At 44.4% G+C, this 21,903-nt stretch overlaps 1 protein-coding gene across 1 annotated transcript in view; it reads left to right on the forward strand.

The window, feature by feature from the left end:
• Positions 1-12,879: 12,879 nt before the first annotated feature.
• Positions 12,880-21,903, forward strand: part of TTC39C (tetratricopeptide repeat domain 39C) — a 125,018-nt gene continuing 115,994 nt past the window's right edge. The window contains exon 1 of the mRNA XM_017884015.1: positions 12,880-13,695. Coding sequence (XP_017739504.1) covers positions 13,514-13,695 — 182 coding nt within the window. The 5' untranslated portion in view covers positions 12,880-13,513. The remainder of the gene's footprint in view (positions 13,696-21,903) is intronic.

A 21,903-nucleotide genomic window follows, 5' to 3' on the forward strand; every position in this document is an offset into this window, starting at 1 on the left:
GCCTTCACTCAATTATCCTGGCAGAAGTTTAACGCTTGAAAGCAAGCTTGGGGTCTCCTGGATAGTCAAGAGGTTCCTCTACCAGCCTCATCTCTGTCACTGGTCTGCTCTAGTCTACTTTTATCTGTGTTCCTATTAGACTTCATGTCTGGAAAAGCAGGGTTCTTACCTGCCCAGGCCCCAGGTCAACCTCGCTTGGGTTCAGATAGAAACTGCTGACCTCAGGTCACTGGATTCATGTCCTAAGCCAAGGTCCTTGAAAAATATTAGGAATTCATCAATTAACCTCTTCCTTGATTCTAGATATTCTCTGTCTTATTTTTCCTGGGATAAACCAACCCTTCTAGTTGGTCTGGTATAAAGTTTCACTGTCTCTCCCATCTCCTTTCTCTCCTTTCTCTTCCCCCTTGAGTCCTTGCTTTACTGATGTTCTTCCATTAGGCCAACTGTCCCTTTCCCTTGACTTTCTTACCTTTTCCCCAGCCACCGTTCCACCACAGTTTTCTAACAGCCTCTCAGTTCTTCACAGCTCTGCCTCTACCATCACCACCACATCCTCCCATTGGTGTCCTAAATAAACATTTCACAAAGTGGTGCTTCATTACTCTTGGGTTCTACTCAATTAGGTCATTTTCCAAGTTCACGAAAATTGGAATAGGTAAGAGGAAGTTTGAGGGTTTAAAATTTATTTACCACAGAATGCAACATTGGAGGGTGAGGTGTACAGTAATTCTATTTTGTTGTTGCTTATTTATCCCCTGAGGCAGACATAAGTTGTTTACACACATGTCTTTCTTTGGACAACTTCTCCCCCATTGTGTGTGGTCTTGCGGGGCTGTCAGCCTTTTTGGTGCCTTCCCATAGGACCCAGGGTGGCCAATCAGAGTATCCTATCCTCCAGTGATTGGCTCTAGGATTCCCAGGTGACACAAGCAGCACCCATCAGAATCATCCTTGTCAATGGGGATCTAGAAAACTGGAGGGAGATGGTCTCTCTTCCTCTATGAATGGGCAAGCATGGAGACCAATGCTAACAGGAAAGAAAAACTAAAAGAAGTGGGGTGGGGTCCAGATTTAAAGACTCCAACTTGATGAGATCTCTAGTGATGGTTACTTGCTCACAGAGTCAGTGGAGACCGAATTGACCAGCAGCCATTTAGAGTTTTAAAGGCAGGTGGTGTTAGAGAAAACTGAAGTTTGGCAAAGAGGGGTCTTGAATGCCCAGAGTGATGGTGCAAGATGGGAGCTAGTACTGCGCTCAAGACCTTTTCCTTTTTTAATGTATGGGGATTTCTGGGTTGTTCTAATGCTTGGGGGTTGCTTTTGGCATTGTGAGACAGGAATGCTAGACTCTTGCAATGTGCAGGACAGTTCTACAAAATGAAGAACTGTCCTGTTAACTTGCTCTCTCTCTGCAGGAAGAAAAAAACCAAACTGTAGAAAGAAACAGAATTGTGGTGTCATTGAGTGAATATATGTATCCAGCCCTGCAGATGCCTGAGATCCACCCTCAGGCTGTACCTTTTCCACTTAAGCCTGTTTGCACTGGGTTTGGTCACTTGCAACAGAAAGAGAACTAACAATTTCACACACAGTGGGAGTTACAAGTGCTCTGCTCTTCTGCAATTGCCTTCCATAAGCCTCTAGTCTATATACTAAATTAAAATTCATACTAAATTAAATCCATACTAAATCTTCCATCTGCCCACAAATCTGACCATGTCATTCCTCTGTCCTAAGTTCTTATTGACTCCTCTTTGCCTAGAGGCTCCAGGGCAAGGCAGAGAAAGCCCTCGTGCCTGAGGGCTGACCACCTCTCCTGCCTCGACTCTGGCCGCTTCCTGCCTCACTCTCTATACTCTAGAACAACTGCACTGTTTGAGGATTTCTGCAGTCTCACCTGTCCATGCCGTTGCTCCTCTGCCTGGAATCCACTTCCTACCTCTTTTGTCCACAGTCAGCTCAGTCATCAAATCCCTCACAGGAAGCCTTCCATGAATCCCCCCCGCTGGACTAATGTCCCTATTCTGTGCTCCCAAAGCACAGTGTGTATACCTCTATCTTATGACCATCTTACATTAAAAGATCTGTCAGTGTGTCTGTCTCACTCACTACACTAGAAGATTCCCAGGTTCAGGGGTTGTATTTTAGTCAATTATGTTTTCCACAGCAGCTAGCATATAGTGACTGGCACATAGTAGGTTCTCAAAAAAGATCCTGTTGGACTGAACTGGTCCTTGTCATAGGTCAAATATAATAGTGTTTCTGATGAATCGTAAGTCATATTGGATGACATCTGGGACGACCTGCAGTTTATAGAATCTATCATTTTTTGAGTGAACCACTGGTGTACCTATGACTATTTGTATGACTCTTGTATGAAAAAAAAAAGCTCTCTAAAGACAAATACTTTTTTAAATGGCTTGAGTTACTTAGTTGAACAGAGAAAAACAAAATGAAAAATGAATGCTTTTCTTTTTTTAAGAGACAAGGTCTCACTCCGTCACCCGAATTGGAGTACAGTGATGCAATCACACCTGACTGCAGCCTCAGACTTTTGGGCTTGAGTGATCCTCCTGCCTCAGCTTCCCAAGTAGCTAGGACAACAGGGGCCTACCACCACACCTGGCTAGGTTTTAAAAAATTTTGTAAAGATGAGGATCTCACTATGTTGCCCAGGCTAGTTTCCAACTCCTGGCCTCAAGCAATCCTCCCTGCTTTGGCCTCTCGGAGCACTGGGATTACAGGGGCGAGCCACCACGGCCGACCCAGCATTTTTTATTTACACGAGGCCATTTTAGTTCCCCAAAAAAGCACAGTGCAGTGGCAAATACCACTCCAGAGGCAGAGGTCAGGAGCAAGGCTACTAGAGGTGGTTACCTTTCTGGAGCAGGAAGGGAAGTAAGATTGCTCCTGAGTCCAGCCAGCTGTTGTCCTTTGGCCTGGGTTTGGGAAGGAAGAAACGAGTTCCTGTGGCATCTGAGCATCCAGTTCCCTGTCTGTGGGTATAGACAGCATTCTCATTTTATCTTTATCATCTCACAGTATATCCTTGTTTTTACTGTTTTTGTCTCAGAGGAGGTGGTAGGGTGAAGGGAGTGAGGAGAAGTGAAAATGTGTATTTTAGCCATGACACAGCCAAATGTTCTGAGTCTTCTTTTATAACCGCATTTAAAAATAAATGTCAAGAGTTAGGAATTAAGTGATTTCTTAGTGTCCACATCCTCCTTCCCTCCTTAGTGTTGGCATGTCTCCTTCTGACCTGGTTACCCTTGTGTGGTGCTTCCTTCAACTCCAGATGTATACCTCGCTAGCCGCATGGAATTTTTAAAGACATCACATGAAATGCTCTTGCTTTTTATTCTGAGTTTAATATAATAATACAACTGTTCCTGTGCAAGGATGTGAGCATGATTTTCCATGAAAATCATGCATTCCGCTGTGCTTTCATTCATTTTTTCATGCCATATTTCTCAAACATACAATAGGTAAAAAATCAGGCAGTGTACACAAAGATGAATAGCCACCCTTCTTTCTGGGAGTTACCATCTGGACAACTCTTTTTCATAAGGGCTCTGAAATGTGCTGACATTAGACTCACCTGAGGTTATTGCTAAAATACAGATGCCTGGGCTGCACCCTAATTTTGCTGAATTAGATCATATATGAGATAATGTATTTTCATGTCTTCAAAATGCCTTCTAACTAAGGAATAGTACGACTTTCGGGAAGAACTAACGCCATGAAATTCATAAGCATGTGTGTGAATGCCCTCAGTCAGGTTTCCAGAAGGTACTAAGTTTGAAGTTAACAACTGAGACTGAACCACTGTGGACAATGAGGCCTACACTTAAACCTCACTCTAACCATTACCTGCGTCACAGCCTTGGGAAGGTTATTACACTTGTCTTTCTTCTCACATGTTTAAACTTGGGATAAAGCCCACCTTACAGAGTTACTTTGAGAATTAAATGGAACAACATTTGTAAAGTCTTAACCTAGTACCCAGCATGTAGTGATGCTAGCCAGTAGTCATTCTAGATTGATGGACACTCTTCAAAGACAAGATTTTTTTTTATAATAAAATATTTTTTTCTGTCCCAGGTATATGAAAGCACAGGACTCAAGCCATTAGCTCCCTTAGTCCACTGCTCTGCACCCTGTGGTTTAAAATGGTTAAAATTATTTTTCAATTAATGGCTTTATTGAGATATAATGTATATACAGCAAAAGTCACCATGTGTAGTATACAATCTGGCCAGGCAAGGTGGCTCATGACTGTAATCCTAAGACTTTGGGAGGCTGAAGTGGGAGCATCTCTTGAGGCCAGGAGTTTAAGACCAGCCTGGGCAACAAAGCGAGAGCCTGTCTCTCAAAAAAAAAAAAAAAAAAAAAAAAAAAAAATTAAAAGTAAAACTTAGCTGCAGTGATGTGTGCCTGCAGTCAGGAGGCTAAGGTTGGAGGATGGCTTGAATCTAAGAGTTTGAAGCTTCAATAAGATATGATTGCACCACTGTGCTCCAGCATGGCCAACTGAGTGAGACCCTGTCTCTAAAAAAATAATAATAACTAAATACAAGTCAATGGTTTTCAGTGTATTTACAGAGTTGTGCAACCAACCACCACTATCTAATTTAGAACATTTTCAAGATTAGTTTTTAGAATGTGTGTGTGTGCCTTCCTTAGAGTAAGCGAGCTTATCCTATGGAATTTTTTTTTTTTTTTTTTTTTTTTTTAGATAGGTCACCCAGGTTGGAGTGCAGTGGCACAATCATGGCTCACTGCAGCCTCAACCTCCTAGGCTTAAGCCATCCTCCCACTTCAGTCTCCCAAGGAGCTGGGACTGCAGGTGCATGCCATCACGTCCAGCTACTTTTTGTATTTTTATAGAGATGGGGTTTTGCTATGTTGCTCAGGCTGGTCTCAAACTCCTGAGCTCAAGTGATCCACCCACCTTGGCCTCCCAAAGCGTAGGCATTAGCCACCATGCTCAGCCCAAATTTTTAAAAACAAATAAACAATATTATACACGGTAGCAGTTATTTTCTCCTTTACACACCTTGGGAGACTACAGATGCTTTCTTTAAGGTATTATTTTCGTCTTTTTAATTTACCTCCTGGAATTGTCTTCAAAATTTTGTTCACATCGTTTTAAGTATCTTCAGTTGTGGTAGATCATCTTTTGAAGATGGATGTGAATGAAAGTGATCAAAAACAGTGATTATCTATCTTCAATGACCAGCAGAGGAATACAAACTGGTTAATGCCGTCGGGTGGGGCATGGGGGTGGGGGTAAAAAATCAAGGATTGACTATAAATCAGTGAGACAAGTGATCTACTGTGGCCCATATCTGAACTCTAAAGGTGTAAAGAATGAACAAATTAATAAAAACATCAGTAAATATCAATACATAAGATATGTTTGTTATAATCATGTAGGGAGATAGTGTTAAATCAGTCCAGGAATAAACGGATTCTGACAAACTTGGCACCGCGGTCTACTATGACACTTACCATATTGTGCTATGAATGCGTATTTGGCTACATGTCTCATCAGGATGAGCTTCGCTAGGGCAGGGGCCTTGTCATATTTGTCTAAATATTGCCAGCACTTACCCCATTCCTGACACAGTTGGAGCACCCAGTGAGTATCCAATGAAAAACCAGAGTATCAGGCTCATGAGCTGTAGGCTGTGCATAAAGATGATACCTGTATGAATTACTTGCAGACAGAAAACTTTTTCTTCAACTGGTTCCTTAAGTTACTTTAGGGGAATTCTGTGGCACAGAGTTCTGGATTGAGACACATGGATTGCTAAGTAACCCCAGAGCAAAACACAAATGATTTACCAATAAAGAATTATTTTATATTAACAATGCATATGTAAACAAGAGCTGACTGCAAAACATGTTGGACACACAGAACATAGAGATGCATTTTAAAACTCTTCATACCAAATATTATCTATTTCCTTGTCCAAAATAATACTGAGGGATTATAAAAGCAGAAATAATTCAGGTCCAAATGAACTCTAAAGTGTAGATATTTTTACTATATTTATTTATTTATTTTTGGAGATGGAATCTCACTCTGTTACCCAGGCTGGAGTGCAGTGGCATGATCTCGGCTCACTGTAACTTCTGCCTCCAGGGTTCAAGCGATTCTCCTGGCTCAGCCTCCTGATAAGCTGGGATTACAGACATGTACCACCAGGCCTGGCTAGTTTTTGTATTTTTAGTAGAGACAGGGTTTCACCATGTTTGCCAGGCTGGTCTTGAACTTCTGACCTCAGGTGATCCACCCGCCTCGGCCTCCCAAAGTGCTGGGATTACAGGCATGAGCCACCTCACCCAGACAATTTTGTATTTTTATACATTCTGAAGAAAATCTGTACTTCTTCCTCGTGCTGCATTAACAATAGTGAACATGTATTGCTTATATTAGAAACAGTTTAAATTAATCATCTCTATATGATGCAACTAGTTATTTAATTGCACAGACTTTCTTTTAGCTGGAAATTTCAAGATACTGTTGACAAGTAAATATGTGAACAGAAGGACCTGCTGACTTTAATTAATATCTGAAAATAAATTGTATAGGTTCAAATAACATCTTGGTATTACAGATTAACAAAGCATGTTCACATGCCCACTATCTCATTTACTTGCCTTGAAGGTACTGATTATCTTTATATTATAAATGGGGAAATTGAGGCTGAAGGAGATGAAGTCAAATTGCTCCAAATCACAAAGTCAGTGCATTGCAGGACCAGAGTCATAACCCACGATTTAGACTCCTGGCCTAATCTCCTTTCTCTTCTGAGTCCAATTCATCCCCTCTGTAGCTTACCCTCACCATTCAACTTACAGGTCGTGAACACCTACTGCATACTCTCGTATGTCTGAGGGAATCTGACTACACTTTAAGATTTGGAAACAAATCCACTACGAGAAGCAAATGCCAATACTGCTGCCACTTCCACCCCAAATAGACTCCTACACTTTGTTAGATGAACCAAAAGATATCTCCTCCTTCCTCCTGCAGTCAGGGGAGAAGCCTACTGATTGGAGAGAAGAGCTCGGGTGTGCCATTTGCCCTCTGTTTGTGCAGGAAAGGATTAATAATACCTTAGCATAAGGCCAGGATTTTTAGTAGGAAACAAGGTAAAGTCACATGAATAGAAGGAAAGTACCTTTCTTGTTTAGATAAAAATGGGGAATCCAGATAGAAATTAATAATAGTGCCACTGTTGGTGGGAGTGTAAATTAGTCCAACCATTGTGGAATGCAGTGTGGCCATTCCTCAAAGAGCTAAAAACAGAATTCCTATTTGACCCAGCAACCCCATTATTGGGTATATAACCAGGGAAATATAAATCGTTCTGTCATAAAGACACATGTACACATTTCTTCATAAAGACACATGTACATGATAGTTCAACTGCAGCACTCTTCACAGTAACAAAGACATGGAATCAAACTAAATGCCCATCAACTGTAGATGGCATAAAGAAAATGTGGCACATATACACCATGGAATACCACACAGCCATAAAAAAGAATAAGATCATGTCCTTTGCAGGGACATGGATGGAGGTGGGGGCCGTCATCCTTAGCAAACTCACACAGGAGCAGAAAACCAAACACTGCATGTTCTCACTTATAAGTGGGAGCTACATGATGAGAACATATGAACACAAAAAGGGGAACCACAGACACCGGGGTCTACCTGAGGGTAGAGGCTGGGAGAAGGGAGAGGATCAGAAAAAATAAGCGGGTTTAGAACCTGGGTGATAAAATAATCTGTACAACAAACCCCTGTGACATGAGTTTAGCTATATAACAAACCTGCACATGTACCTCCAAATCTAAAAGAAAAGTTTAAAAAATTCTAGTGGAAAGATTTTTTGGTTTTAAACAATCCAGAGGAAACCCACCAGGGCACTGAATAGAACCTGCTACTATTTGACACTTCCTTTATCCATGAGACTGGAGCTCATCCACTTTCCTCTCCAGGGACTCAGTAGATGCATGTCTTGAAACCAGAGACAGCCTTTCCCTCTACAGAACAAGTAAGTAGACAGAGAAGAGAAGTAATGGACATTCATCTGAGGCTGCAAACTGTGCAAGTCATGAGAAGGGACCAAGGGAGAGGAAAACTTGATTATCTCTGGAAGGAAGAGGGAGGGATGGTAGATCCAGGGAACAGGGACTATCAGTGAAAAGGAAGGAGATGGGGTAAGGAAAGGGAGGCATAATGGGGAGAGAGAATGAAACTACCTGAAGACCAACAGAGGACCACTCAAAAACACACCCCAGTCAAGGGCTAGTGCAGGAGAAATCACTGCTTAAGCTTCCCCGGGGAGGAAACCCATGGAGGAGAGACAATGCCTTCTTCCCTAGTTTGTCCCTGAACCTTCACAGCAGCAGAACAATGATCTCTAGTAAACACCTAGCTAAACCGTTACTGCACTCCGGGGGCTATCTGGTTTATGAAAGGGCAGGTGAGGAGGCGTCCAGCCCAAAGGGGGATGGTTTCCTCGCCCATGGTAACTGCTGTGGTTTCCCAGGGCAGCCGTGAGTGTCCTCTGCACACATCCAACTGCAAAAACAGCCAGGTGAACCTCCCTGGTCCACAACTATGTTCCCCTCCTTAGAGGCAAACTAGTGATCCACTTATGAGCAGAAAAGGAAGGAACCTGCTGTATGGTTTGTTAGAAGAAAGACTTTAGATAAATTAACAGAGTTTAATTGGACAAAGAACAATTGGAGAATCGGGCAATGCCACCATCAGAATAGGTTCAGAGCAACTGGCGCTGTCATGCATCAGAGAGGATTTGTGGACAGAAGAAAGTAAGTGACATAAAACAGAAGTGAGATACAGAAACAGATTGGTTACAGCTCCAGGTCTGCCTTATTTGGCTATGGTTTGAACAGTTGCCTGCTGTGATTGGCTGAAATTCGGCTACTTGTTACAAGAGTTCCTTACAGTCTGTTTACGCATCCAGTTAGGCTACAGTTCACTATGTATGGAGAAATCTTCTAAAATATGTAAGGAGGCAGCTTTAGGCTAAACAATTTAATAGGTTTTACACAGCAACCCTTGACCTGATTTGCCTTCTAGTTAAAGGTAGTTAATTAAATCTTACTTCACCTTCAGTAGAAGAGCTGAATGGGTAAAGCTAGCACCACATAAAAATAGTGATATTAATTTCCCTACTCTCCTCCTTAGAATTTCAGACATTTTGGGAACCTGTATTTATTTCAACGTATAGTATGGATTTACAAAAAGATGCACGAAGGCATGACTGTTAGCATCACCAAAAAAGTAATACAACCAAAGTACACACAGTAAGGTTTTCTTGTGGTACTTTATTCTTCAAATGCATTTAAAATATAATTCCAGTCCAGGCATGGGTGGCTCATGCCTGTAATCCCAGCACTCTAAGAGGCCGAGGTGGGCGGATCACCTGAGCTCAGGAGTTTGAGATCAGCCTGGTCAACATATGTGAAACCCTATCTCTACAAAACATATGAAAATTATCTGGGTGTGATGACACATGCCTGTAGTTCCAGCTACTTGGGAGGCTGAGGTGTGGGGATCACTTGAGCCTGGGAGGTCAAGGCTGCATTGAGCCATGATGTCGCCCCTGCATTCCAGCCTGGGTAAAGAACGAGACCCTGTCTCAAGAAAAAAAAAAGAATGTAATTCCAAACATTCAAAACATGTTCAGGAAGACAAGGGTAGGGTATGTTTGTTGATTGTCACTCTCACATCCATTCCCTACCTCTCTTTTCCTAATAGATCTGGGATTTCCCAGCCAGGTAGTTTGGGTGAAATAGGTTCTACCCATCCAGGTCCTGGAGCAGACCTTGACTGGCTTAATCCAGTTAGAGTGATCTGCCCCTCCTAGTCACATTAATTGGTGCAAGGATGGGCACCTGACTAGAATCTTGCCAATTAAAGCCAGTGAGATTTAATTAGGGGATTTCAGTTAAGCTGTTAGAGAAGCAGTGCCTTCCTGCTGGATGGAGCCAACAAGCTTGTAGCTCTGGTAGCTTCCAAAAACCTTTTGGGACCAGGAGAGGCAGCCCTGTCTGAGAATAGAGCCATTAAACACCAAAGTAGCAAAGCTAAGAGGTGAAGAGGAGAAACTGGGTCCTGGTTAGTGTTGAAGCCAGGGATATAGCCTCATTTTGTAAAACTTCTCTACACCAATCAATACATTGCCTTTCTGAGCCAGTTTGGGTCAGGTTTCTCTGTCATTTGCAACCACAACACCTTATTTCTAAAAATCTACCTTATAAAAAATACACATGTCTAAAACTTCTTTTACTGATCATTTGAAATTAAAGTTTCATTTTCACAATGAAATCAAATGAAGAACCACAAAATACTGGCAACACCCACTGCAGAAAGGAAGTGGGTTATTTCCACCACTCACTGGCTTTTCTTTTCTCTTTTTTTCTCCCTTTTTTCCACTCTCTTTCTCTCAACTTCCAAAGGAAACACCTAGATAAATCCTATTTGGCTGAAGTCAAGTGCACTGCAGACTGCATTAGTTTTGCAGGAAGGTGCTGACAATCTCACAGTGTCAAGTGTATGGTGCCCTGGAGTGTTAGGAATCTAGATTTTCCTTCCTTTTGTAGGTAATTTGCACCACGATTTCTTAGATACCACTATCTGCCGTTATAACCTGTCATTTTTATCGAGTGGAGAAAACACAGCCTTAATTCTCCCTTGCAATGTGAACCCGGGGCAGGTGTCAATGCCAACTACAGCTGCCACAAGTATTACCAGTCCATGTGTTCTCTTCCTTCAGGATTTGGGAGCCCATCTTGAACCTTTTTGTATCTCTCATCACGGGCAAATATTTTAAAATGTCCCTCATGATGATGATGCTAATGTAACTGTTTTGGTACCTGATTAAATCCAATTTCGCACATATCTGGTGTGTATTACGTGGTAGTAGAGTTATCCCTCTATCTATGCCACCCCTCCCCTGCCTGTTGTGGGGTGCTGGGCAGTTGCATTGGACCTTGCCTTAATTGTTCAACAATTAAATTTCCCTGTCTGCACAACGGACTGTGTGAGGTTCTTGAGACAGAACTAGCCCCACAAAGAGTGCTCTGACTTTGCTCACCCCTCCCCACATCCTCAGCTGCAGGGCCTCAAGTACAACTCATAAACATAGTGTCATCAATTTCTTGAAATTTTTTTTTTTTTTTTTCCTTCCCAGTAATAGGGACATATAGGACTGTGCTTGGCTGTCTTTCCCAGTTGGGGGAGTGCAGGCTATCTCCTATGTCTGATATTTTTCTCTTGGCTTCTCTCCCTTGTTGACTAGACTGCTTCAGGGATCTGGCAAATGCTTCCACAGATCCAAAGTTCCAGCAGTCTGTAAGTGCATGTTGTCAGAGTGACCTCGGACAGTGTGTGGCCAGGGGACCCCTCCATGCCAGTGACCTCATGTGGGCCTTCAATGAGCAGTGCAGTCCCTAAGACTGCATTTGAGGGCCTTGCCCATCAACACACACGCACACACGCATAAATTTATTAAAAACATACGAGCACCTCTGTAACTTAGGATCTGGCATTCAGTGCTGCCTCAGTGGGGTGCATAACCCTCAACATCCATTATCATGATTGATGCCATGGAGGCTCCAGGGAATGCTTCTCATTTTTAGCTCAACGCCCTAAAAACAAAAGGTTACAGCCTCTCAATGCCATGAAGGATAGTGACACTGCTGATGTTTGAGACTATGTTATGTTAATAACTATGTTTATGTTAACTCCAAGAAAACCTAGATTTTTTTTTAAAGGTCAGCTTGTCAAATCCTTCTCAGCGTGAATGCAGTGACTCCTGCATTACAATATACTGTTTCCCAAGGATGAGAATCATCCATTTTCTTGCTTCCGTCAGTGTTCCAGTTTGTGGTTCCAGATGTACTCAAGAATTAGCAAGGTTTTGCAACAGTTACAGATGACACTTAAGGAGTGGCAGTACTTCTTATTACTCTAAAATTTCTATTTATAAAAGTTGAAAATCCTGTATGGATTTAGATATTCTTACAAGGGATAGTACAATTTACAAACTAAGTAAAAGCAACTTATATGACAAAATTATTTTGCATTTTTCTGTAATAACTTATATTGGTCCCATGATAATGGATGACATGTTTAAAATTCATGAGTTATTTCTAAACCTGAGGATTGCTTTCATTTTAAAAAACAATTCTGTTATAAATGCTTCAGCAAAGTTTCTCCAAGTTGAAATTAATAAACTACACTCTAAAAACGACAGCGACTCGAGGAAGGTTGTTTAATTTGGCATTAGAACATAATCTTGATTGTAACACTACATTAAGAGATTTTGCTAAATTAGAGAAAAATAAATTTATGAAAAAAACATCAAGATGACTTATGCATTGCTTGTCTCTAGAATATTAGGCATCCAGGTATCACCAGCCCATCATCAGAACAGTGAGACTTCTGTGATAATGGTTAAATTCAGTCACTTTTGATGTTTTGCTGACATCTGGTCATATGAAAACCAAAGCTTTGTAAGAATAATTGGTAGTGTGAGAACAGAGCACACTTTAGCAGCTGAATTTATAACTTTTAAATATTTGGGCATATGGCATAGAGGCCTCCATTTCTCTTCCTGCCCCATTGCGCAAATGGTGGTGGCGGGCTGGAGTGGGTGGTACCCGGCACCGAGGGGCTCTACCTCGCAGTCCCGCAGCGCGGGGCTCAGGGAAGCTGCCCGGCAGGTGCCAGAGACCCCGCCCCCGCCGCCCACCTCCTCGGGAATTGGCTGCGCTGGTCCTAGGGGGCGGCCCCAGGGTCAGGATGGAGTCTGGGGTCGCGGGCGCGGGCTACGTGGGTTTTCAGTTACTCGTGGACAAAGCGCCGCGCGCTTGCATTGCGGCCCGGGCGGAGTTCCCCGTCCCCTTCCCTTTCCTTCCACACCCGCACGCTCGCTCTCCCTCCGCGCCTTGCCCTCCCCTCGACTGCCGGTCCGGCCCCTTCGGGAGAGGGTGGGGCGCTCGGGTCTCCGGGCCCCGCGTGCGTGTGTCCGAGCAGCCCTGGGCGGTGGGCGAGGGCGCGGCCTGGGGACCCGGGAGGGGCCGGGGCGCGGGGCTGCAGGAAGTGGAGGCGGCCGCCGCTCGGGAACCGGCTTGGCTGGGTGAGAGACACCCGGAAACGGATTCCGCTTCGGGGCCCGAGCGAGTCGGGTGCCTCCGAGGGCGCGAGAGGAGCGGGCGGGTGCTGCTGAGTAATCCCCGCGGCGGCGGCCGGACGCCCACCTCCCACGCCGCGCCGCAGCCGGGCCGCGGCTCCTCCCTCCGCGGTCCTTCCCTCCCCTTCCCTCCCCTCTTCTCCCCTCCCTCCCGGCTCCGCTTGGCTCCCGGCAGGTAGAGCCGGGCTCCGGCCGCGCGCGGGGCCGCAGCAGCTGCTCCCGACCTCGCCTCGGCCCCTCGCCCAGCGGCAGGGCCTCGCGCCGGCCCCATGGCCGGGCTCGGAGCAGCAGCGGGCCGCGGGGGCGGGACGGACAGAGGACCTCGGACGCCGGCAAGGCGGCGGGCGGCGGCGCCCCTGCCAGGACGCGGAGCTGGCCCTTGGCCGGCCATCAACATGCTGGCTCAACAACGGGCTTCAGGGAGTCGAGACCAGCTTTTCAAACAATACAGGTGACCCACGCGTCCCCGCTCCCCAACCCGGCCGCGCGCACCTCGTGTCCGGCTCACGCGCCTCGATCTGCGGCCCCGGGAGCCCCTCCCCTCCTGTCAGTCCCCGATTCCGGTCCCCAGGTCGCCTCCCGGGCAAGATCAGCCGGAGGGAATGCGCCTCTGCCACATCTCCTCGTCCACCCCCTACCCCGGGCTCCGTAGCCCTTTCCCTCCCGGGACCCCCAGCGCGCCCGCAGTCTCCCCTCTCACTTTCTCCCAGCCTCGCCCTCCCAGAGATGTGCCCGGTGCCGGTCGGCTTCTCTCCGCAGGGCAGCTGGCTTTGGGACCGGATGAGATTTGAGGCAGCAGCGAGCCTCGGACCCAGGCTTGTCGTGACTCTGGCTCGCGTGCTGCCCCGGCAGCCTTTGTGACACGGAGCCCACCAGCTGCCTGCTCCTCGCGCCTCGCATGGCTCTGCATCATTTGTGCAGTTCCAGACGCTTTTATTGTTTGAAAACAGACACGCACAGTTGCTTTGCGGTGCAGGAATTTAAAAATTTCAGCCCAGCTCTGCCCACTCATCTCTCTGCCTTGTCTTCTACAAACTCAGTCCTCAAAATGAGTTCCTGATATCTTTCAAGCAGGCGTTATTTATTAAGAATTTTTCCAAAGTAAAGGAAGGAAGAAAATGGAGGGATTTTTGAAAAGTATATGAGAAGGGTAGGAAAACACGTGTGTTCAGTTAATTTTTTATTTGTCTTTTAAAAGCAAAGCGAAAGAACTGAAACCTGGTAGTTTTCCTGTGGGGGTGGAAGGAACCTTCATTTCGTTGGGGACCTGGAGTGTGTGTTCTCGGGTTGAGGAAGCAAGTTTGTGATTTGCTGTCTGGGTTGTTGACGAGCCTTAAGGATGTTGCTTAGCAGCTTTCCCGAACACGTTTAAGGGCCACATGCTTCACACGTTGGAGACCGAAAGTGTAGTTTGGTTGGAATGAGAGGACCAATGTACAACTGTGACCGAGAGGCAGAGTCTGTAAGAATGAGAATGCCTGAAGTCTCAGACCTCAAAGAATGGTGGTTTCTACCCAGCAGAGCTTCCACCTTCTTAATGGCAAAGCAAATATCTCACAACTGTGAACTTTTCACTAAAGACCTTTTACTTTTAAATCGGTGATTTTCCCCTTTGGTTTGAAAGTAAAACAACTTCGCTTTACTTAGAACATTTCATTTTAAAGCATACAAGTCTGGGTTCAAGATGAAGTTTCATCAAAGGCTGTTGATGGGGATTTAAAGGGTTTACTTGTCACACAATTTCTCTTTGGTAGTTTTTAAGAAGCCCTCAGGAAAAAAAGTATGAATATTTCCTATACTGTGCTATGATTCCGTTTTTAGACTACCAGTTTGTGTTGTATGAGAGGATGGAGAGAGTTGTAGAATCAAATTTACTCTTTTTAGTTGATGATTTAGGTACTTGCGTATTTCAGTACTTATTGCTTTGAAGTCTCCTGTGATATTTATTTAATGGTCTTTTTTTTCCCTTCCTTTTCTGCATTAGTAGGCTAAAATACTACCTTTACATTGAAAGCATGGAATTTTTGCTTTATCTAGAAAATTTTATGCACTGTTAATAGAAGGCAGTATCTGAGTGGTTGGAAAACTCTCCCACAGCAACAGCAGAGAGATGCCCCTTCAGAGATATTTCTCTGTAGGTGAGTGCGTTGGAGGTGTCCAGGGAATATTTACATTGTATAGGTAGGTGCTGTCTGCTTGTATTTTGAAATGGGAACTGAAGATAAAGAAGGGAAAAAAACTGTAGTACCTCTTTTCTGCCAAGCACAGTGCTAGACACATTCCTTTATATATCCTCACTATTCTCATGACAACAAAAGAGTGAGGTGTATCTTATCGTGACAGTTTTATAACAAGGCTCATAAGACTTAGCTTTTACTATGGACCAGGACACAAACACTATAGTTCTATATCAAGGACTCTTTTCATTTTACCATTCTGCCTCCCTCACTAAATTTATAGTAATTTGTCATCTGCTCTGCGACCTTGTTTTCCAGCAGTGTTAAAAGCCTTTTTCAGAGATGGTGGGAGGGAAAAAGACAGAGGTAGACAGAGATGGTATCATCCTATCAGTTTTCCTTGGCTCCATCTGATTTGTTTGTGGTGTGGACAATCATTGCGTTCTTCCCACCTCCCAAAAGGTGCTTCTGATGTATGTTTTGGAAAGCACAGTTGCGTACAGGTGTGATCATGGACAAGAGTCCTGCAACCTGGGTTCCAGTCTTACTTTTGCCACTTTTGTGGCTGCTGACTTTGGTTTCTCAAAATTTGCTTCCTTACCTATAGAATAGGAGTAACAATAAGAGTACCCGCATTATTGTGTGATGGTTAGAATTAAAAGAAATAATCCATGGCCCCTGGCTAAGTGTAAGCACTCAATAAACTCTAGCTAGCTTCTGTAAGTGGTGCCTTCCCTGCTAGTATTGTGCTTGCTTCTTCACAGTGTAGTTCGAGTACAAGACACAGTGTCCTGTGTGCAGGTGGCTTTTCTATTTAAAGTTCATCTTATGTATTACCTATGAAGGATTTAAGATTCTGTTATGCATTGGGAAACTTCCCTTTCTGTTCCAAAGTTAAATGGCCTGCTGAAGGCTCAGCAGTGACTCGATAAGTGTTTGAGGAGCACACTGCTGGCTCATGTTATCTACATAAGAGGGATGGGCAAATTACCCTCCCTGTCTCCTTTTTTAATGATTGTTTATCACAGGAAGACACCCTTCCTCTACTAGTAAACCTTCCAGAGTCTTACTTTTACACTTTAACGGTGAACACATATTTTATATCTAGTGTAACAATATTTTTTATTAAAGCAAGAAGGTCATTTTCTCATGCTACCTTACTAGAATGGTGAAAGTTTATCAACAGCTGCCTAATGAGAAATGGTTACTTTGTAGAAACAGATTATCCTGAAGGCCACTCTGAATTCGTGCAAGTCTGGATTGTATAATTCAGATATTAGGCATATAGGAATTAGAAATATATGCACAGTAGAAGCCTTCTTTTGGAATATAGAACAGCTCCCTGGTTGGGATTTGAAACTGTAGCTGCCTTTTTGTTGGAACTATAGTAATAATGTAGCAACAAACTGCTCTTTGGTGGTGCTGAGCCACCATTATGCACTTTGAGGTGTTTTCCCAGAGGTCAGGATAGATTTGTGCTGCTGGAGGGCACTCCTGCTTTGAACCCAAGTCCACATGTTTTTAAGTTCGTGATCTTGACCACCTGAAGTCAAGTTCCTGATCTTGGTCTTAGTACCCAGTGCTCTAGTCTAGCAGCAGTCACTGCCCCTTCACACACAGACACTCATTCCCTTCCTCCCTCGCTGTTTGCATATGTGACATGCACTCAGACCTTTAGTTGCTCAGACACATAAGATAGGCTGTGGGTTAGGTGCCAAAGACACGTGCTAGATATTTCGATGCTGCAGTGTAGGTGTAGGTAAAGCTGATGGTGATAGGGAGGCTGGGAGACATAACCATGGTCACCTGGAGCCTGTAGAAGAAAAGAGAAGCAGCGTCTAACCCAGCCTGAAGGACAGTTTTGTGGAGGAAGTGATGCCTGAGCTTTGTGATGGGGTAGAAGTGAATCAGTTGAATGAGGAGTTGGGAGGGGCAGGGCAAGGGGAAAAGGAGAATGTGAGAGGAGGTGAGGTTTAAACGGAAACCTAGGAGAGGAAACAACAGAAAAACCCACGTGGAGACATGAAATGACATTGGGAAAAGAGAGTCAGAACTGCACACTCACCAGTATTACTAGGCCGTCACATAGGATGGCTTGTTCTACACTTTTCTTCCTACCACTGGTCAGTCCGTGTTTCCCATGGTCGGTGCTTTTCTCAGGGTTATTTTGCTACTGGGTGTCTCATCAACTCACTTTTCACCGTGACCATTGTCCACAGCGTGGCTGTCACAGCCATAATTCACTCTTGGCTCCTTGGGACTTCAGGATCCTAATGTCACCACCTTTTTTTCTCTTTATGGCTTGAAATATTACTTTTTAACAGGACTGGCAGAAGTGAACCACATGGAGGCCTGAGGAGCGTGAGACGTTTGGGGCTTCTGATCCAGATGAGCTTCGCAGTTCTTATTTCTCCTGCCCTGGTGCTGAACCTCCCTCCTTCCCCGTTGAGGTTACCAGCCCATCTCCTGCTTTAACTCTTGGCATTCTTTTTGATCCTAAGACTTCTGCAGTTTTTACCTCTGCCAGGGCTACTACCAGTTTCTGGCTGTAGATATTATTAAAGAGTCATTGTCAATTTAGTCATTGTCAACTAAAATAGGAAACATATATCGTTATTATGAGTGTTTATTGGTACCTAGTTGCTATGAATTGTGACACTTTCTTTTCCGTTTTAAACTATAAAATGGCAAAAATGTATTAAAATACGAAGCAAGAAAAATTTATGGTAAGTAACGTGAGTGTGCGTAAAATGAATGTGTGGACCCTAAATTATTTAACACAGTTTTTGGCACATACGACAAAGCCATATGAGAAAGCCGTAGGATCTGTGGGACTCCTTTTGTCAGCATGTTGATTGCAGAGCCAGTGTTATACAGATGGTTCCATATAATCCAGGAGTTGGTAAACTATGGCCTGTGGGCCAATTCTAGCCTGACACCGGTTTTTGTAAATAAGTGTTGAGACACAGCCATGCTCATTTGGTTATGTGTGGTCTGTGGTGGCTTGTGCACTACACCTGCAGAAAACAGTAGCATCACAGGCCATATGGCATGCAAAGCCTAAAATATCTACTCTCTGGCCTTTTACAGAAAGAGTTTTTTGACTTCTGAGAAAACCTCGGTGCTTCCTGGAAAAACTCAAAGGCACTTGTAAGAGATGTTGAGTCAGTAGGCCTCTGAGCCTCTTATCTGCCTAAAACCATGTCAGATTCTTGGGAGGACAGGAAGGACTTGCAGGCTGCCCATGTTTTCTAGACAATTCGGCGGCTCACAGACAAGAATGTGTCTCTGCCTTGCTCCTGGAGACAAGAGGAGAGTCCACAGATGCAGACATGTAAGAAAAAGAGAAGCAATGAAAAGCAGAAATGGTTTAAGGGAACTGGCGGGAAAGACAGGAAACTCATCTGTTGACTTTTTCCATCCTCTTCAACTCAGTGGTGTGTTGGAAAAAGGCATCTTTTCCCCCCAACGGTTACACTGTCTGAAAAGGTCCTAATTAAATATTCATTAAAGATTCATTTGGCTTAATTGAGATTCCTTTTAAAATGCAACTGCCTGTAGAATAATAGAATAGTTTGGAGGAAATTATCAGGAAAAAATACCTGTGCTGTAGTGTATGTAAGTCTCTGTGTGTACAAGTGTACACTTGTACAAATACACAAAGCAAAAGATACGAGCCTTTAAAAGAATGTGTTCTCTTAAGTCATATATGTAGTTATCCGTCAGTATCCATGGGGGATTGATTCCAGGACCCCCGGTGGATACCAAAATCTGTGGATGCTCAAATCCCTGATAGAAAATGGCACAGTATTTGTGTATCACCTACACACATCCTCCCATATACCTGAAATCATCTAGTAACTTTTAATACCTGATATCATGTAAATGCTATGTAGATAGTTGTTATACCACATTGGTTAGGGAATAGTGACAAGGGAAAAAGTCTGCATATTTAGTACTAATGCAATGTTTTTTTCCCAAGTATGTTTGATCTGCGGCTGGTTGTGGAACTCGTGGATAATGAGGGCTGACTGTATTGTATTAACAGGTTGAGTGAGATTACCTTTTTTCCCTAATTTAGTTGAAAGAAGCTGTATTGAGTGAAATAAAGTTTTAATGAGGATTTTTTTTGAAAAGGGAGAGAGAAGTAATATTGAAACATGGAAGCACTTTCTATCCTAGTTACAGGAAACCACTTGTAGATCCCCAAATGTGGTATTTCAGGAGTCTAGACCTTTCACACAGCCTGTTTTAGTTCCTGAAATGCCACTTTCGCACCTGGTCTCCTTTGCCAGGGTAATCCTCCTATTTACCGAGCAGCAGCAGTGGGACTGGAAGAGGCTACAGAGGACTCAGGGAGAAGAGAGAGTCAAAAAAGTACAGAAAAGTAGATGGCTGTGTGGCAAAGATGAATTGATTTCGAAACTGCCTAGTGCTTGGTCTACCCTGTGGAAAGGTCGGGTTGGGTGGGGAAGAACTGGTCCGTGTCTTACACAGCACCTCTTTCAGCACTTACTCTCCTCCCAACACCCTAAAGTCACGAGTCTGCTGCTCATTCTGTAACGTGGGTCCATTTGGCGGTTGAATGGCCTTTGTGGGCTAACATGGGGAGAATGCATTCCAGTTTCTGAACAAGAGACTGCGAATACATGTTTTTATGTAAAATTATTCGTGCGTGTGCTGTGTAGGAAGAGAAAGTCATGCCTCCTTGAAGTGGATTTGATGATTGAGCTGGGGCTTTTCTTTTCTTTTCTTTTTTTTGAGACGGAGTCTTGCTCCATTGCCCAGGCTAGAGTGCAATGGTATGATCTTGGCTCACTGCAACCTCCACCTCCTGGGTTCAAGGGATTCTCCTGCTCTTATGTAAAGATGGTTGGTGGTTTGCACCACCCTTTTCCCTAGCTGAGGTTGCTTTCTCCATCTCTTCCTTCTTGCTCAAGAATTTCAGAACACACGAAATATACCTACATATATGTAAGGTAGTTACCCCTGTCTTACAGGAAAACTCAAGTTATTACAGAGAAAGCCACTAGAGAGTCGGGAAGTCCATCTCTTTAAAAAGTCTGTGTTCACAGAGTGTCTGCCATGAACAGGAGAAAGGTGAGAGGCAGGTCGTTTCTTCAAGGAGGCATTACTTCATACCTTTATTCAAATCTACCTCAAACGGTCACTTTAACACTTAGTCTTGTTCAAAGCTGTAATATCTGTGAACTCACTGACTTTAGGTGACTGTATTTTTCTTGTGTACATCAGTGTAAACACATAATGATAAATACTAGATGGCATTTACTGTGAGCCAGCCCACAGCCCCAGCCTTGCCTGAGCTTTTCTCCTCATTTAATCCCCCTGCCAGCTCTGTGAGGGAAGCCTTTATTATCTCCCTTAGACAGAGGGAGGAGGAAGAGCCCAGGAGCATGAAGTGGCCCAACTCGGGTCTTGCAGCAGTAGTGGGGAGCGCTGGGGTTGAAACTGGGCTGCCTGGCTCCAGAGTCTGGGTATGACCATGTGCTATCTACCTCTCTGACAGAACTTCTACAGTGAAAGGATTCACATGTGTCCTGTCAAAGCCATTTTGGGGCAAGTCCCTTCAGCAGTATGCAGATTGCGCTCTGACACCCAGAAGCTATCCATCAAACCCCCAGAGAGATCTGTCTTCAGGGGAGCTGTCACTCCAAGCTTTAGACCCTTCGTGGCTCCCAGTCTTGTGTAGGATAAAGTCCAGCATCCTGGCCTGGCCTCCGATGTCCTGTGATCTGGCCCTGTCTGCTTCTCTTGTCCCTTCCATGCTAGTTGTGCTGGAATATTTTGCATCATCCAGCCAGGTATATCTTGCTCTTCCAGACACAGCTCAGATTCCTGGAAAAAGGTTGTGTGACTCCTCTGCACTCCTGCGGCATCCCGTCCTTACCTTTATCCGGCACTTGTATTGCATCAAAATTGTTTACACGTCTGCCTGTCTGCATGAGAGGGCTGAGATTGTAGAGATGGGTAATATCTGGACTTCCTCTCCAGGTGTTCCTGGCCTTCCTGAGGTTGCTGGAGTTATGTGGGGTCCAAGTTCTTGAAGGCATAGTAGCTCCCCTTTATTTGCAGTCAGGAAGTGCAGCCCAAGAGGCAGCTGCCCTGTAGGAGCTCTGAAAGCCTTGTTCCTCATCATTCCCTCCTATTCTGATGGCATGGGTGTGTCTCTTGACCCAATTTAAGGTGCTCCAAACAGGCCCTAATATTGACGTTCTGCTTCTCATAAGCAGTTGCCAGAGCTCCTGCCTGGCCCTGTGACTGCCTTTGCCTTAGAACGTCCAGGCTGCGCTGTGCTGAGTAGGAGCAATGGGAAGCAGAGCCGCTGCTGAGCCACGTGCGGGTCTCAACAGTGCCATCACAAGGAAAGCTGGGCCCTAATGACACTCAGTCTCCTGCTTCCAAAGAGGTCACAGGTGTCAGCTGCACCTGACCTGGGCATTGTAACTCAGGATGGCTGCTCT

This window comes from Rhinopithecus bieti, unplaced genomic scaffold (genome assembly GCF_001698545.2).
Source record: "Rhinopithecus bieti isolate Rb0 unplaced genomic scaffold, ASM169854v2 scaffold_13577, whole genome shotgun sequence".
Classification (NCBI taxonomy): Eukaryota; Metazoa; Chordata; class Mammalia; order Primates; family Cercopithecidae; genus Rhinopithecus; species Rhinopithecus bieti.